Source organism: Notothenia coriiceps, unplaced genomic scaffold, assembly GCF_000735185.1.
Source record: "Notothenia coriiceps isolate Sejong01 unplaced genomic scaffold, NC01 NC01_scaffold00004049, whole genome shotgun sequence".
In the NCBI taxonomy this organism is placed as follows: domain Eukaryota; kingdom Metazoa; phylum Chordata; class Actinopteri; order Perciformes; family Nototheniidae; genus Notothenia; species Notothenia coriiceps.
The window spans coordinates 443,677-461,554 of NW_011336750.1; the positions used below are offsets into that span (position 1 = coordinate 443,677).

The 17,878-nt window shown below is 41.3% G+C and overlaps 1 protein-coding gene across 1 annotated transcript; it reads left to right on the plus strand.

The window, feature by feature from the left end:
* The first annotated feature begins 152 nt into the window (after positions 1-152).
* ubr1 (ubiquitin protein ligase E3 component n-recognin 1) lies at positions 153-17,794 on the plus strand. Its single transcript, XM_010767036.1, has 47 exons — positions 153-254; positions 2,270-2,529; positions 3,465-3,543; positions 3,940-4,050; positions 5,161-5,288; positions 5,378-5,516; positions 5,649-5,711; positions 5,837-5,960; positions 6,265-6,372; positions 6,467-6,555; positions 6,660-6,758; positions 7,037-7,194; positions 7,280-7,379; positions 7,499-7,627; positions 7,781-7,961; positions 8,050-8,102; positions 8,249-8,359; positions 8,464-8,529; positions 8,636-8,737; positions 8,826-8,889; positions 8,976-9,100; positions 9,195-9,247; positions 9,341-9,443; positions 9,531-9,579; positions 9,698-9,852; positions 9,955-10,054; positions 10,180-10,283; positions 10,406-10,486; positions 10,919-11,100; positions 11,214-11,422; positions 11,515-11,614; positions 11,740-11,892; positions 11,981-12,081; positions 12,452-12,551; positions 12,636-12,784; positions 12,871-12,926; positions 13,008-13,104; positions 13,281-13,348; positions 13,544-13,691; positions 13,798-13,882; positions 14,762-14,898; positions 14,979-15,087; positions 15,164-15,220; positions 15,313-15,390; positions 15,485-15,655; positions 15,797-15,898; positions 16,368-17,794. The coding sequence occupies exons 1-47, from the start codon at positions 210-212 to the stop codon at positions 16,507-16,509; spliced, it is 5,223 nt and encodes a 1,740-aa protein (XP_010765338.1). The 5' UTR covers positions 153-209; the 3' UTR covers positions 16,510-17,794.
* The last annotated feature ends 84 nt before the right edge of the window (positions 17,795-17,878 follow it).

Here is a 17,878-nt window from a genome sequence, read left to right on the forward strand (position 1 = left end):
TTTTTGTTTACAAAATGTTTTTCTTTTTACCAGAGGCACATATAAATGAAAGGTCTGTTTTCCCAAACAAGTGCTCTATTTGATTATCGCAGTTATTTATAAGTCAATACCTACATCGTAATCGTTCTGAGAATAACGTCGCAAAAAAGGTTACGATTACAAGTGAAAGAGTCTCCTAGTGACGCCACCTCCTTTACGGCAAATGGAATATGGCGGAGGGTGAGAAATCCCTAGACGGACTGGAGCTCAGCAAGGTATGAAATTCAAATAGCTAATATAGCTGTCAGTGGTTACTGAGACTCAGGGGCAACACACCGAGGTATAATGTGCTAGTTTCTCTGTACAAAATACTTTGACCGTGCATTTAAAAGCCATTTAATTGCGTGGTTAGCATTCGTAGGTAGCTACTGTGCTAGCTACCTAAAATGGTAAAAATGTCTGCAGAGGCTGCAGTATTTACTGCTCACCAACAGCCCGTGTTAGTTATTGTTTTTCATGGGTCGGTATGTGCTATATAGTACACAATACTGAGAGTGTAAATATGGCAGTGTTATCCGTAAATAAGTGTGTTAATCTCCATCCTGTGGTATTTTTGGTTGGCGCATTGTGGCTACAGCGCTACAAACGAGTTTTCATGAGTTAATATATTTTAAACACCATTGCCCCGACTGTTTTGCAAACCCAAACTCTTGAAACCTTTTTATACAATCTTATACAATGCGTTTATTTTTGCAATGTGACAGTAAAACTGGCCTTTTTGGATCTGATTTTATTAAGTCAGATTGCAGCAGTTCGACACTTGGTTAAGTTAAGTTGATGGAGTAGGCTACAGCAATGATTACACCAAAATGACAGGCACGGTTTGTGGCATACACACATTTCAGGACCAACGACATAACATATAAAAATGACTAACTGCAACTTGTACCTCAACGTTCAGGGTGCAGTAATGTGCACAGCAATTACCTGCCAACAGGATGGCTTTGAAATTTGAAAAATAACAATTGGAGCAATAATAATGTTGTCATATTAAGGTAATTGTATCCAGTCCCAAATCATGTTCAGCTGTGAGTACTGTATACTCTATTAAACTACTAGATGTTTTAAGCTTATACTTACCTAAAAAGTATGTTAAATGTCTAATGGTTTTACCCATGTATATATAATAGGTGAACCCATTTGCCAGTCACACTTAATTTAGGTCTCAAAACACTAATTTAACTACAGAGCACATTCAAGTCACTGATTGGATATTTTCTGTAAAATAAAACAAACCAACACTATTTTTTTTATTCTGTTCTACCCAATAATGTATAAAAAATCATAATCTCGATTATTTGGGTCAATAATTGATATCACGATTTATTAAAAAACGATTATCCATTTACTTTGAAAACATCCATTTATTGAAAAAAATAAATGTGAACAGTATGTTTTTAACAGTTGATTACCCTGAACTTTAAGTATAATTCAACTGAAAAACCAATACAAAAATTAAAATAAACAAATAATCGTTTTATTTCGATTATGTTGTTTTCACAATCGTTGCAAGCCAAAATCGTAATTGCGATTAATTGAGCAGCCCTAGTTCATGGGGCTTTTTATTCAGCTGCCAGTCAATACAGATGTCAGTGAAAAAAAGCTTCTGTATTTAGGTAGACATCAAGAAAAAGCGTGACCCCTACCTCACTAATAACTTAAGTTACTAATGAGTTGTGAAGACATTTAATGGAGATCCATGTGTCTTCATAGGTAAGCTTTTTCTATTTTCTTTGTGGTGGACGGTTCCCCACCTCAAAACACTTTGGCAGCATCAGTTGTCAACAAATAACTTACTATTGTGTTTTTTTCAAACATTTACACCTCCATAATTTGAATNNNTGTATTTAGGCAGACATCAAGAAAAAGCGTGACCCCTACCTCACTAATAACTTAAGTTACTAATGAGTTGTGAAGACATTTAATGGAGATCCAAGCTTTTTCTATTTTGTTTGTGGTGGACGGTTCCCCACCTCAAAACAACGTGGCAGCATCAGTTGTCAACAAATAACTTACTATTGTGTTTTTTTCAAACATTTACACCTCCATAATTTGAATGACATGACTTTAATCCAAAAAAGTGAAGTTTAAATCGATAAGTAAACATAATATATTTCTAAAGTTATAATGTATCAGATAATTGTACCTTATAAATGTGGTTATGAGTCAGGTGATGAGACAGATGTGAGTCATTGTGAAACAAGTCATGCCCAACTCTGTTGTCTTGCAGCAATGGCTGGAGGCCGCAGACAGCAGGGCGGAGCTGTTCCGCTACCTGAAGGAGCAGGTGCCACAGATCTTCTGCCTGAAGAAGGAGTCCACCCCTCAGGAGGAAGAGGAGCTCATGCAGAGCCAACTCCTCTACCCTCTGGAGTGCTTCCTGTTTGGGGAGGATCCTCAGGAGGGTCTGGAGAAGCTCAAGCAGGGCAGCACCTCCTCCCAACTCTGCGGACGTGTTTTTAAAGAGGGAGAGACTGTCTACTCCTGCAGGTCTGAAAACATATCTGAAAAACAAATTGAAAAGAAAATTGTCATGGCAATAATAATTGTAGTTGTGATTCAATTTGCTTGTAATTAAAAGTACTGGAAGACGTCAACATCTACAACAAATCTTATCGTTTTGGTTGTTTTTAGGGATGAATAATTTAAAAGTATTTGCACATTGCTCAGCCCCGTTGGAATCTAGATTACAAGATGAGGTATAAAGCCATGGAGTTCAAAGAGAGCAATAAACCTACCTGGAGACTATTTGTCATCATTAAATACAACTGTAAGGAACAGTTTGGCCTCATTAGGTTTTAGTTCAGCAATGATCTTATCACACGGCAACCCCACAGTATTTAGGCTAAGTGTTAAAAATAAATAGTTAATGAGTAGACTCAGGTTTCAGTATGTCGCAGTTTGTGAGTGGACTCTCATTTTTGATGGCAGTTCTTCCTCAATTTCCTTATCAAGGTGTCATAAAAAGTTGGATGTCTTAGTATAAACCAGAGGGCAACACTTTTAACAAGTCAATTTAACAATGACGAGTGACAATAACTCAGGTTAAAAAGAAAAAGAAGGTTTTGTGCAGTTTTCTAGGTGTTTCTTTAAAAACTCAACTGTCATAAGTACACACAGATATTGAAAGCTGGTACCTGAGTATACAATGAGACTAAAGTCTGTTTGTTATTTTATTAATCATATTCATATACATATACTCTGATACTATAATAAATATGATATTAAGCCAATGACAATCATTCGGTATCAACAGAACTGAAGTGCATGTGCTCATCAAGTTTTCTCTTGAAATGTTGACATTGAAGAAACAGGATAGGTTAATGCAGGAACGGTCTTCATCCAGTTCAGTTTGTACAGTAACTATGACAACATTCAGCCTCTGATAATACACATTTAAATAACAAATCCTCTTCACATTTCAGGGACTGTGCAATAGATCCCACTTGTGTCCTGTGCATGGACTGCTTCCAGGATAGCGTTCACAAAACCCATCGTTACAAGGTTGGGGTCAATGTTTACATTTTCTATGAATTCTAAATGGACAATTGTATGATTTCCCCCCCCCCCTTGGATAAAGAAAGAAAATCCCTGATTGTTGTATTTATGTTACGACATTTCTTTTTAGGCTAACGCATAGTCGAAGATACTATGTATGTACTATAGTATGCTTTAGTCGCATCCTTAAAGTCTTTGGAACAAAACCCAAGTCCATATGCAATAAAATGTCTGATTAATGGATTTCAAATCAAGATAGGACTGATATTTGGTCTTTCATGTTGTAACTCAGTTTTAAATAACAATGCATCCCCACAGCTACAGAAGTTAAACTACTTTATTTCAGCTCAGTGTATCCACTACTCTCCCATAGTGATATACAGCATGTACATTTCTTTCCAGATGCACGCATCATCAGGAGGGGGCTTCTGTGATTGTGGGGATGTAGAAGCCTGGAAGATTGGCCCCTGTTGCTCCAAACACGACCCAGGAGCAGACACTGCCATGGTAACGGTGAGTTACATAAGAGAGCGGAAAGAGGGACGTGGGAGGGGCTTACTTGTCCCATTCTGTGTCACTGCTCTCTTGGCTGTGAGTTTGGCTCCGGAAATGAGAAAGAAAAAGCACATTGTTGACCTGCACCGACTGAGAACATGTATAACTAGGTTAAAAGATTAGGCGGGTGTTTGAGTGCTGAGAAGCTGGAGGAAAACATTTGTTGGTGCTGGACTGTGCGTGTAATCAGTTTACAGCCTCTCCTACCCGACTGCTGCTTGGAAACATATTGATGATTGATTGCCCTGTGCAGCAGTTGTTTTTCAGGCCCTTCTTTGCTGATGTGTTTGGGATTTTCTCTGATAAGATCCTACTCAGGAGCTCTGAGCAGACGTGCAGCTTGACGGCTCTGCGCCAGTTTCCGTAAACAGCAGGTGCTCCTATTAACAAAGACATTACTGGCACCAGTCCACCAGGCTGCGGTGTGTTTTACTCTAGATCTGAACCTGTGCTTAACAAGAAGTGACTCATCACATGGCCATGAACACATCTCCATGCTGAACATGAAAACCCATCATGCTGCTTCACACCTCTTGTTGTTTAGATTGTGGTAGATTCCAGTGCTTGTTCTCACCCAGTAGTGTGACGTAGGGACCGGTGTAAACACACAGACTCACTGTTTGTTTGAGTTTGGTTTGTGTGTTAAATGTCAGACATTTGTATGAAATACTTCGCCGCTATGTGGAATGTTGCTCAGGGGATTTGATTTTAACTCCACTTTGGCGGCTGCCTGTTTAGCTCTTATTAAGAAAAATAGATAGACCGACTCCATGTCATATTGGAGCGTCAGAGCTTGTGCCAAAGAAAATATGGAATTATAGAAGGTCAGAAACGTTATCCATTTCAGAGTAGCTCTTGTTTTTGGAAAGTTAATTCTATTTTTCAGTTTTAATCATGGAATACTTTCACTTGTCTTAAACGTTTATGAACTCATTGACGTCTCTAACAAATGACACATAGTTGTCAGAAAATAAATGTTTCTCCCTAGTATAAGTGTTTCCACTTTGATAGTTAACTCTTGAAATGTTATTGGTGTGCTTAAATAATCCTGTGTCTCATTTTGTGCAGGATGAGTGTGGAGTGGAGCCTGAGTTATACGAGCGTGCTGAGAGGCTGTTTCGGATACTTCTGGACTACGTCACAGATTTCTTAGTGTGGGAGGAGAGCCACGACCTCTCAGCCGAGCTCCAGCCCCGGTATGGCCTGTCCAATCACATGCAAATACATCCATTCACAAGCAAAGCACACAACTTTACTTTGATAGTGTATTTCTCCTTCTGTGCAGGGCAAAAGACAATGCATACTACTGTGTCCTGTACAATGATGAGCACCACTCGTACGACCATGTGATCTACACCCTGCAGCGCTCTGTTAACTGTGATCAGGCTGAAGCGCAGACACACACAGCACTTATTGACAAGGAGGTATTTTTTGTTTTCTTCATAACTCTTCCTTAACAATACTGTAAATTCGAAGGGAGACGACTTAAATCTTAATTCGTAATATGGACACATCATATCTACTGCAGAAAATGTAATATGTGATAACTGTTGCAGGGTCGACGGGCAGTAAAGAGAGGAACCCTTCGTTCCTGCCAACAAGCAAAAGATCTCATCAGGGTAAACACCAGCCTCGGACTTTCATGCAAGACTTTTTAAATCACAACAAGTCTTGAATCTGAAATCATTATTGTCCAGTTTTGCATTTTTAAGCACATTCTAAATCTTTCTCTGCTGCTTTTCAGTCCAACTCGGAGCACATTTCCCAGCAGCCACTACGTGTAGAGATCCTTCACTCAGCAGTTATGGCTCATCAAACTTTTGTTCTGCGCCTCGGCCCCTGGTTCCAAAAGATCATCGGTTACTCAGGTATTGTTCCCATACCTGCACAACACAATCTTAAAAGTTTCATTTATTGATTTCTCTCTTTTGATGGGTAGCATTGTCTAAAGAAAGCTGCAAAATGTGTGTATGATTTGAACTTTTAGCGTCAAATTGCGTCCAGAGAATAGAATCCTGTTACAGGTTGACCTGTGGTATACAAATATCCTTCCACCTGAAACACACAAACAAGTCTCACTGCTGCAGAAGATGTTCATTTTGGTTATAGTTAGTCCTCAGTTGTCCCTGCCCAGTTGCATGTCATGTGATTGGAACCTTTGTGTTTGTGCAGTGGGCTTCAGGCAGGCTTTCTGTCTGGTGGCACTAGAAACCAATCCAGACGGGGACCAGCCTTGCCTCATCAGCAAACTCATGCTGCACGACGGCAAGATGTACAAAGGCAAGTGGATCTGAGCTTGATCTTCAGTACAAGCTTATCCTCAACTCGGTTCCATTTGAGACTAACATGAAGGTTGTTTTCCTATTTCCTCAAGGTGCACGCAAGATCGTCCATGAACTGATTTTCTGTAGCATGCTAATGGAGACTGAGTTCAAGAGGCTTTTTGCAATTGAATTCACAAAGGTAAAACAAATATAACTTTTTTGCTATTTTTCAATTCTATAACCTGCCTAAATTAATACATGTTTTGTACATGTGCAATTAATGCCTCTACTTTGTCTTCTCAGCACTACAAGCAGCTGCAAAGGGACTTTATAGTGGATGACCATGAGAGGAGCATATCCATCACTGCTTTGTCTGTTCAAATATTCACTGTACCCACACTGGTGAGTGTGGTTTTTTGTTGGGGCATTAATGTAGATATTGTGTTATAAACCTATTTCCTGCAGACAATTATTGCAAATATTCAGGTTTTTTTAATGCAGAATGAATGTGTCCCTGGAATACATGCCGGTTGTAAACTTTTCCACTGGAGGCAAAAGCCAGATGTCAATTAATGTGGATTTTCCAGTGTAAAAGGGGCTATAATGGGGTAAATGTTATTTGTCTTTAAATCTGTGACTCAACATCCATGTCTTTTCTCACGCGCCTGTTCCTCTTTTAGGCCAGACAGCTCATCGAAGTGGGCAATGTCATTAAAGTGATAGTTGGTACAGTCATGGATTTGCTGCGTGAACATCTGGATGACAACAATCGCTTCTTCTTCCTCGGCTACAACTCTGACAAATTCTCACGCATTCAGGTCATCTTCCACGACCTCAGGTCATTAAACAGGAAACAACTTGAACTACTCTCAGCTTCTAACTTGTTTTGGTCCTTTATCTAACATGGAACTTGTGTCTCCCAGGTACATCCTGATCAGTAAACCCTCAGTATGGACTGAAGAGCTGCGGAAAGAGTTCATGGAGGGATTCAAAGTCTTTCTTGGGCTTCTCAAATGCATGCAGGTAATAATTATCTCAACTCGGATTCATTCTTGATACTGTGCAATAGCAGGGCAATTACATCAGCTTACAGAAGCGTGAGAAACCAGATATTTGATACCTTCTTTTACTTTTCTTTTCAGGGTATGGAGGAGGTGAAGCGCCAGTTTGGTCAACACATTGCGGTAGAGCCGGAATGGGAGGCTGGCTTTTCTCTTCAGATCCAGCTTCGCCACATTCTTGCTATGTTTCAGGACTGGTGTTCCTCTGATGTGAGTTGTCTTGCAATTTGTCCCTAAAATCAAAGTTATCCGACAGATTTAGGGAGCGTCACCCCCTCACTGTCTGTTCACTTAGAATAGGCAGAAGTAAAGAAGAGAGGATGTCATTGCTTTTGGTCAATTGTTGCCTGTTTGTCCCCCCAGGAGGAGATATTGATGGTTGCATTCAAAGAGTGCCACAGTGTCCTGATGCAGTGCAATAACCAGCCCTTCCATAGAGAGGCCACCGACTACTACATGTGCAAACACATCATCCATGTTCATCCATACAAAGTGTCCCAAGAGCCTGTCAGCATACACCTGCCCGTCTCCAGGCTACTAGCTGGTAGGATCATTTATTTCAGACACTTGTATATTCTATTGGTATTTTTCTTTGACAGTGAACTAACTCTTCTGTGCATTTAAATCCCTAGGTCTGTATGTGCTAATGTGCAGAGCAGGGGCAGTTGATCGTGTGGATAATCTTGTAAGTGTCTTCAAACCATATTGAAATGCTTAGTTAGCAGCCTGTTTCAGTGTTCAGTGTGGGCTGTGTTGTTGCCTTTATTGAATAAACATCTTAACGTCCACTGCTGGTATTAGAGAGATAAGGTTTTCCTCCATCTGTTGCAGGCGGGCTTCGACCGCACCCAGCTGGTGGAGCATCCTCTGCGCTGTGTGGTGCTGGCTGCTCAGGTCTCTGCTGAAATGTGGCGGAGAAACGGGCTCTCATTGGTCAGCCAGGTATAATACACCTCTTTGCGGCTCAACGCATCTTTTTTCTTCTCCTTTATTATTTACTAATTAAACAAATTTCAAGTCAATTAACTGTTGCTTCACATCATCAGGTCTACTACTATCAGGATGTAAAATGCAGGGACGAGATGTACGATAAGGACATTCTCATGCTCCAGGTTGGCGGCCATCATACATTGAGAATATCTTCCCATATCTGCTCTTACTCTTCACCTTTTTTATACATGTGTTGATATATGACCGCCTCTTAAAATGTTCAAACAGATTGCTGCTTCCAAAATGGACCCCAACCACTTCCTCATGCTGGTCTTGTTGAGATTCGAGCTCTTTGATTATTTCAATGGAAGTTGTTCGAGCAAAGACCAGGTAAGCACCAAACTAATAACCACTCAGAAGAATAAAAAAATGTTGCGCCACAAAATGCTCTACTTATGTAATGCAACCCCATTTTCAGGATGAGCTGATACAGTGGAACCGCCTGACAGAGGAGATGCTGTACCTCCTTATCGTCATCACAGGTACACTGTCACATTCTGCTAACCATTGGAAGATAGTTAGTTGGATATGAACCAAACTGCAGTATCTGACCAGTGTTGTGTTTCAGGTGAGCGATACGTCCCCGGTGTCAGTGAGGTGACCAAAGAGGACGTGACGATGAGGGAGGTTATCCACCTGCTGTGCATTGAGCCCATGGCTCACAGTAGCCTGGTCAAAGGTCTGCCAGAGAACGTAAGAACCACATGCTGGCTAAATTATAGTTACATGTTTTGTTTTACGATTGAATAATTCTTGGAGAACACGTTAAAATGTTTTTCTTTTGTAGGAGAGCCACGAAACCGGCCTGGAGTCTGTAATTACCAAAGTTGCCACCTTCAAGTACGTAAAGACCGTAACATAGCTAATGGGTGATTAGTTAATGGTAACTTCGGAGTTGGTTTGAAATCAGTCCATTCTGCTTCTCTCTTTTAGAAAACCCGGAGTTTCAGGGCATGGATTGTATGGAGTAAAAAAAGAGCTTCTGGTAGAATTCAATCCTTTCTTCTACCACTACTCAAGATCACAGCATAGCAAGGTACACCGTGTTTTAACTCCAGTTTTACATAACATTTGAACTTTAGTGAATATCCCTTATTTCATTTGTCTCCTTTACTGTTTGCAGGCTGAAGAGTCTCAGAAGAAGAGGAGGACTCACGAGGGCAATGACAAAGGTTATTCATGTATTTCCTCTGCACACTGTTCTGTATACCTCTAAGATGCAACAATATATTCTCCCCTTGCTAATGAAGCAGCTCCACCAACATTCCTTCTGTTTGTCTTTGTTCCCAGCTCTGCGTCCTCCGATGCCCCCCCCCTTCTGCCCAGCTTTCTCCAGCGTAGTGCGTCTGCTCAGCTGCGACATTATCATCCACGTCCTGAGGCGTGTCCTGCAGAGAGCTGCAGAGGACCGAGCCACCCATTGGACAGAAGCCATGATCCAGAGGGTACACATCACATCAGTTTCTTTCTAGTCTACCTTGCTCTGGCTTTTGCTTTTTATTACTAAAACCACTTGCAGTAACTAAATGCATGCGTTTACCACACAGGCCCTGCACTTGATAGGCCAGGCATTGCTTGAAGAGAAATCACAGCTTGAAGAGAGCACTGATGAGGAGGTGACTTTTGATTTCAGCCTCAAGGCCCGCAGTAAGTGACAACTAATTATTTTTGTTTTCAGCAATCCCTTACTATCAATCAGCTTTCTCAAATCTATCAATCGGTTTAGTTTTGGATATTCTGTGATAATATAAATGTCTCTTCTGGTTTTCTAGGAATCGGTTCAGAACATGGGAAGTCAGTGTTTCTCTTGCTGTCCAAGATCAAGGCTGTTCCTTCCCTCGAAGCCCAAAAAGACATGGTCAAATGGGTTCTACAGGTATACATATTATTATTATTATTATTATTGTATAACAGTTGCTATCATTTTTGTACATTCATGCATTTCTCTTCAACATTCAATTTATCTTCAATTAACAATGTTTTATATTTTTCTACTAGATGTTTGAGATTGTGAAGTGCCTTAGAGAGAAGTCCAGTCCATCTGCCTCCATGAGCATGGATACCAGCAAGCCAGAGGAGGTAAACGAACCTTGCATAACGATGAACACATTTGCATTTACTGACTGTTGGCTCAAGATAACGTTGTCTTGTGCCAGAGTGAGTATTCAAGAAAGCTTAATGTCATTGTTACCAAAAATAAAACCACTTCTCCTATCGTGGTCAGAGTCATTTAAGAAACTTAAAAACTAGAATTATAAAAGATCAATGATCAAGACTAACAGGCGTCTTGTGCTGCTCAGAGCCGCACGGTCTTCATGTCCGTACCTCCTTAGTCTTACAGCATTACACTCACAATTCAATATTCATTTGGTTTACCAATGAGACCTACGTTTAAGTTACCGCTCACAATGATAGCTCTCACTCATGAAATTGTATGAACTAAGAAAAACTTGATTGCATTGTGTATCTTTTTAGTTTGTGGAGATTTGAATCGGTTTGTTATTATTCCAGAGTGCTCAGGACAAAGAGAAAGCTGAACGCAAAAGAAAGGCCGAAGCAGCCAAACTCCACCGGCAGAAGATTATGGCTCAGATGTCAACGATGCAGAAAAACTTCATAGAGTCAAACAAGATGCTGTATGAAAACATGCCAGAGAGCGGGACACAGGGAGAGCCTGTGACAATTCCTGAGAAGTGAGGAGCAACATGGAAAAACAAATCAATGGCTGTGTGTAGCTTGCTTGAGATCAACATCTAAAACAAATAGATTTGGCTAATTCTCGTTGGGGTTATGTTGACTCCTCTAGCTGCGCCATGGAGCACAGGGAGCTGTGTGTCGCCGTGGGGCCCCTACGAGGCTGCTCCCCGGCCGAGAGGGAGGTGCTCACCTGCATCCTGTGCCAGGAGGAACAGGAAGTGGTGGCCCAGGCTCCAGCCATGGTGCTGACTGCGTGTGTCCAGAGGTCCACAGTGCTGACACAGTGCAGAGGAAAGATACCGGCCAACAGGGCAGATGGTCAGTCTCCATTTGTTTCATTTCATTGTTAACTGTAATTTGATTGGAAGAAATCTGGAACTAATGTGTGCTTTTGTATGTATCCCTTAAAGGGACAGGGGCATCATATCCCCTCTTCATGCCTCCTGAACTGGCAGTTGGGACCCACACGGGCAGCTGTGGACATGTCATGCATGCCACATGTTGGCAGAAGTGAGTAATTGTATACATTTTAAAAGCAAACATAAACTATAAAGAACACATTTGATGATAATGTATCTGTGTGATCCACTTGAAGACTCCATTTGCCATTAGGTTGCTATTTCTATGTTTTTCAGATATTTTGAGGCAGTTCAGAACATGACCAGGAACCGGCTTCACGCTGAGCTGATCATCGACCTGGAGAACGGGGAGTACTTGTGTCCCCTGTGCAAATCTCTGTGCAACACTGTGGTCCCTCTCATCCCGTTTGAAACGCTAACATTTAACTAGTAAGTCCAGCTCGGCTTCTTCAGGCCAATCTTTTAATCGATTGATACCTGTACGAATGTTTCATGAATATTTATTTCCTGTGTGCAGTGAAAATGCTGAGATAATTGGACAGCATTTGACCCTGCCTCGCTGGATCCAGATCCTCTCTGCTAGGATTAAAGGACTCAAGTCTGTTGCTCAGGATAATGGTAAGAAGACATAATCCACATACAATGACTATATAGGACAATGGCACTAACCCTCCAACACCTATGAATGTGTTGGAGGGTTAGGATTGGTCGCTAGCAGTATGCCATTAATGTAAACTCGGCACTGCAGTTGCTTCATAAGAAAAGCCAAAGTAAGCTTTAGAGGGTGGAGGACAAGCAGCTGCAGAAGTTTTATTTTGCATGTACCGTCACAAACTGAAAACAGGTGCATGCTGACTGGAGAATATGGAGGTTGATAAATGACTACCTTTTATATATCATCTCCTCTGCTTCAATATCTACTAAGTTCCGTTATAACTATTTGTTGCCATGTGCTACACGAGACACTGATGATTTCTCTCTGGTGCAGAGTGCAACACACAGGCCAGCAGTGTTGATGCGGACACGGGGCTGTGTGGGGAGGGCCAGCCAGACTTCAGATCCATTCTGAGCTACGGAGTACAAGAACCGTGAGTGAACCTGTCAGCGCCCTCTGAGTGTCTTTGTGTCCGATAGAGCAGCAGCTTGAACTCTCTGCTGCTGGTGGTTTTTAGGAGGAAGTTCTCCGACAGCATAGTGGAGATGCTGGTTGTCTGCGCCACCACGGTTCACAGGGTGGGTCTGCAGACGGGACCCAATGAGCTGTGCCCACGTGTGCCCGTTATGGCTTGGAACACATGTGCCTTCACTATACAGGCCATAGGTACAGTAATAGTTATAATACCATTTCTGTCTATCTGCCCCCTTTTTAAGTTTTTGCAATTTTCAAAATATGTTTTGTCTTCACAGAAAACATATTGCAGGAAGAGGGCAAGCCACTCTTTGGGTCCTTGCAGAACAGACAGGTTGGCTGCCATTTGACTCCATAAAGCATGATATGTATAACGTTATGACTTGGTCAGTTTTTAAATGCTTCTCTATTTCAGCTTGCAGGTCTGAAGGCGATTGTTCAGTTTTCAGCAGCTCAGAGACTAAAGAGCTCCCAGGCTGTCATTCAAAGGCACTTCAACGACATGTTGGGGGGTATGTGGACATTTAAAATGAATTTAACAAAATGTAATTATTATATTATTATTATTATTATTACCCTTCTTTTCTATACAAAGCATACTGTGTTCTTCCTTTATGTATTATAGTATGTGCTACTTCATTTGTTCTTGCTGTCCATACACTGTGGTCTTAACTGACTTTTCCCACAGTCTTGCTACCGGTCATAGGCAGAAAGAACACGCCTTCTATCCTGGAGGTCGACTTCTTCCATCTTCTGGTAGGTTTCACCTGAAACGGGGGTCCAGTGGATCCTCAAAAAGTTTTGATCGGCATCATTGATTTCATTTTTTAAATGTATTCAACATTTCTACTCGTCATTTCTGAGTTTATTTTAATATAACTTTATTTTTGTTTCTCCTTGCATGTATTAACATCTTTGTTTATGGTGTGTGTGTCCTTGTGTGTGTGTCAGGTGGGCTTGGTGTTGTCTATACCCTCACTGTATCAGGAGGAGGCTGTAGACCTACAGCCGTCAGCCGTCAGCTCCGCCTACAACCACCTGCACATCCTGCACATGGTCACCATGGCTCACATGCTGCAGGTCCTCCTGTCCTCCACAGGTACAGACAGCATAACCATACATTATGTATGTTGTGTTTTACCCTACTACCTCAGAATGCTGTTTCATATCACAGATGAATAAATAATGGTAACATTTCTACCTAGATTTCCCTGCAGTAGCTGGAGAGGAAACAGAGGAGACGAGGGCAGCAGCAGAGCTGTACGCTGCAGCGTCACACCACACCGACAGGTACCAGGGTTTCTGACAAAAACATGAGCAAATGTTTTTTTGGTTTAACATTTGTACAAGATAACAACTCAAAAGGAGGATGAGATCTGTGAACTACTTGCAGTTTGTATATCTGGGTTATCCTTTTATAAGTAGAGTGGTAACTAAAGGTTATTGAGGTACACTCCATTTCTACTGAATAATAAGCAAAACAATTTCAATTTATACAGCAACTTACAGCACAACCATTAAAAGCTAGAAAAAGCAAGCGTGTAGATATATAAAAAAAACTCCAAACTAATAGACATGTATATTAAGGAAATGCAAAGGTGTGTTGTGATACTTTGATTAAAACATTCAAAAATACATTTTTGTTCTGTGACCCAAAAGTTATGTATGTATGTATATATATGTGTGTGTAATTGTGTGTATATATACAATTTATTTAGCTGTTTCTAATAGTTTAACATTTACATAAAGGTCACACTTCTCAGCTCAGATTCTTAATGGAGTTATTATGGGATCAGTCCTCTGTGTGTATGGATGTAATTCTCAGCAGTGACGGTTCACAACCTTAGACTTTCTTCTACTTTGTTACATTACCCTCTCAGATGCTGATGCTAAAACTGAGCTTCTGCTATTGTTACCTTCTTTGTGGCAAATGTGTTTTTTATTTGTTTGATGTCTGCAGTGCTACCACCCTTATGTTATTTTGTAAGCTATGTTTGAGCGTCCCAGTACCCTGCAATAGGGAGAACATTGTTATTTTGAACCTTTTATGAAAACATTGGAAACAAACAACCTCTCAGTCGAGGCAATCGTCGCTCCTTGTTCCCTGGTGTCCTTCATGTGGACTTCCTTCAGCTTGTTTGACTGATTCCTCTTGGTTTTGCTCATCAGGCTGAATCCAGATGTGTCCGGCAGCTCTGTGGCAGAAAGAGTAAAGAGAGGAATGGAACCTTTCCTGCGCTGTGCTGCTCTCTTTTTCAATTGCCTTACAGGAGTCAATCCTCCAGAGGAGCTTTCTAGTACTGCAGGTAGGTGAAGGAATATACGACTACAACTAAATGCATACGCTGATTCGAGGAAATCAAGCTGACCTCTTGGCTCTTTGCAGTTACCTCTCAAGGACAGATTGAGGCACTATGCAGCTACTTGGCACTTCCCTCCAATGTTTTCCAGCTCTTCCAGGAGCACAGAGACCCCGTTACTCCACTGCTGCAGAGGTAGGTGATGAACATGAGGCAAAGATATGTTCATATTTATCCCAGAGTTTGTACGACAATGTTTTTGATTCCTTAGGTGGTGCGGGAACCCAGCTGTTACCAAAGCCCTGAGAGGCAAAATCCAGAGCGTCAGGTAGACTTAAGCCTTTGTTTCCCACTTTAGTCCCACTTTTATTTAGTAATAAAACATAATCTCGTGAAACAATGAATAAACTCTTTCCCCAGATACCCCAGAAGAAGGAATCGTCTGATTGATCTTCCTGAGGATTACAGTGCTCTCCTCAATCAAGCATGCCATTTTCAGTAAGTGGGAAATGAACTGGCCTTTCCGTCACAACGTTGTTCTGTAAAGTCTGTCCGAGATGTTCAGCCGGTCTCCTCTGTACTCCGTCCTCAGGTGCCCCAAGTCCACAGACGATGACAGGAAGCACCCGACCCTGTGCCTGTTCTGTGGGGCCATGCTGTGCTCTCAGAGCTCCTGCTGCCTCAGCCAGCTGGATGGAGAGGATGTGGGGGCCTGCACCGCCCACGCTGCTACCTGTGGAGCCGGAGTGGGCATGTTCCTCAGGTGGGTCAACTGAAGGCCTCTTACGGATCAAGATCTTTTTGTTTCAGCTCTAAAACAGGATTGGTATCTGCTTTTTGAAATGAATTGCATGCTTTCCTGCTTGAAATGTGCTGAATATGAATTCTGATTTGATGTTGACAGGATAAGAGAGTGTGAAATTGTACTGATGGCCAGTAAGACTCGAGGAAGCACTTACCCCGCTCCTTACCTGGATGATTATGGGGAGACTGATCCTCACCTTGGGTAAGAATCACAGCTTTTTGTCCAGGTGCTATACTCTTAGAACTTCTGCTTACAAGTGTTGTTATGGCCTCCTACTGGCAAGTCAGTATTGTAATAGCTGCTGCAAGTTTAAACACCTCCACCACCTGCAGGCATTAAGTGTTACAGCTGCTTTTTATTCAGAACTGCAGCTGGGACACACATTGTGTTCTGATAATATTATCTGAGACTGTTGCTTCACATCAGTGACACCATTTGTCCCCGTTTAAAATTGGTCGGTAATAGACCAAAAGGATTGGGAGCAAGATTATATCACACCTTTAAACATCATATTAACAATCCTTTGAATTGAACAAAATACGAATTATACCATTTAGTATTACTGCTTCAGTAGAAGCTTGTTACAATATACCATTGTTGTATCAAATGATTTGTGTGTTTCTTTGACAATCCCTTCCATAAATCCTTCCCTCTGTCTTTTCATTTCTAGAAGGGGCAATCCACTGCACCTTTGCCCAGAGCGCTACAGGAAGCTGAACCAGCTGTGGCAGCAGCACTGCATCCTGGAAGAAATCGCCCGCAGCCTGGAGGTGGTCAACGTTATGTTTGCCTTTGAGTGGCAGATGTTGTGATGATTGCTCCAGATGTGGTGGCCGGGAAGTAAAGAGCACAGCCATAGAGCACACCCTGCTCCGGTGCTCCTAGGGCACAAACACACACACACACACACACACACACACACACACACACACACACACACACACACACACACACACACACACACACACACACACACACACACACACACACACACACACACACACGCATGCATACACACATTGAAACCTCCTACAATCAAAGGAGGTCTGAGCAGCCACCCTCACCCTGATGAAACCCCTGCTGGAGTATAGAGAGGTGGGATGGTCGGAGGAAGAATAGTGGAGCGAGATGAATAATAAGTAAACCCAAGTCGCCTTGTTTTAATTTGATTGTCTGCTGTGACAGTGAGTTTCTCCCAGAGTGATGTTATTCGCAAGAGGCTCCTTCAAATAAAGACAAACATCAGTTACACACCAACATGTTTCAGCTATCCATTTATATATTTCACTTCCCTCGGTAATGCTGTGAATTTTCTGCATTCTCTTTTGGTGTTAGACACTATGATTTGTCATGAGTTATAACCGTTATATAATGCTGTTTAAAAAGGTACATTTGTTTGGAAATCAGGCGCGTTTAGAGACATCACTCATTTTTGCTTTTGCCCATTCATTATGTAGACAGTCCAGATGATGAAGCCACATCCTAACGTCACTTTTACTCGCATAATAGGAGCATATGTAAGGAATAAAGAATATAAAATTTTTTCAAGTTGTATTTAAATAAATCCAGTATTCTGAAGGATACAGTGACGAGCCCACATGTTTCCTGAAAAAGAGATGCATTGAATGATAAACAGACACTTTTCTGAATATTTTCAGCCACATTTCCTCGCTGACCCTAAGAATTAGTGAGCGAATAATATATAAAACCCTCCCTACCATATATGGTATTATAAAATGCCCTTTTATAAATACAAAAAAAAAGTTTAGGCCAAAGTGATTCTTATTATAATGATCTGATATCCAGTGTACATTTGTTAAGATGAAACGTATAGAGGGGACCATTGCTTGTCACAATTCTCCATGTGGTGGTAATCCAATTTATACAAATGGAAATTAAGTTAAAATATTTTCTTTTTAGGAAAGAAATGTACTTTATATTGAACACAATATAAGATAGTATATATTTTATTTTCAGTTACTCATCCATCATTCAGCCTTTTCAGGAAATGTGTGAATATAAATGTCCTCTGTGTTGTTTGACAGACCTACATGACTTCCAGGCTGTGGAAATAAAGACATTGGCCTATATACTGATTATCTGCTTCTGTGCCCTGAATCAATCCGAGTGTGTATAAAATCTAAACTGTTATGCGATAAGATTTAATGAAATGGAATACAA

Bases quoted from the DNA above. Each gene is read 5' to 3' on its own strand.
- ubr1 (XM_010767036.1), top strand. From the start codon at position 210: ATGGCGGAGGGTGAGAAATCCCTAGACGGACTGGAGCTCAGCAAG. The intron at 5,289-5,377 runs GTATGGCCTGTC...CCTTCTGTGCAG, and splicing joins TCAGCCGAGCTCCAGCCCCG to GGCAAAAGACAATGCATACT. The intron at 13,692-13,797 runs GTACAGACAGCA...ATTTCTACCTAG, and splicing joins GGTCCTCCTGTCCTCCACAG to ATTTCCCTGCAGTAGCTGGA.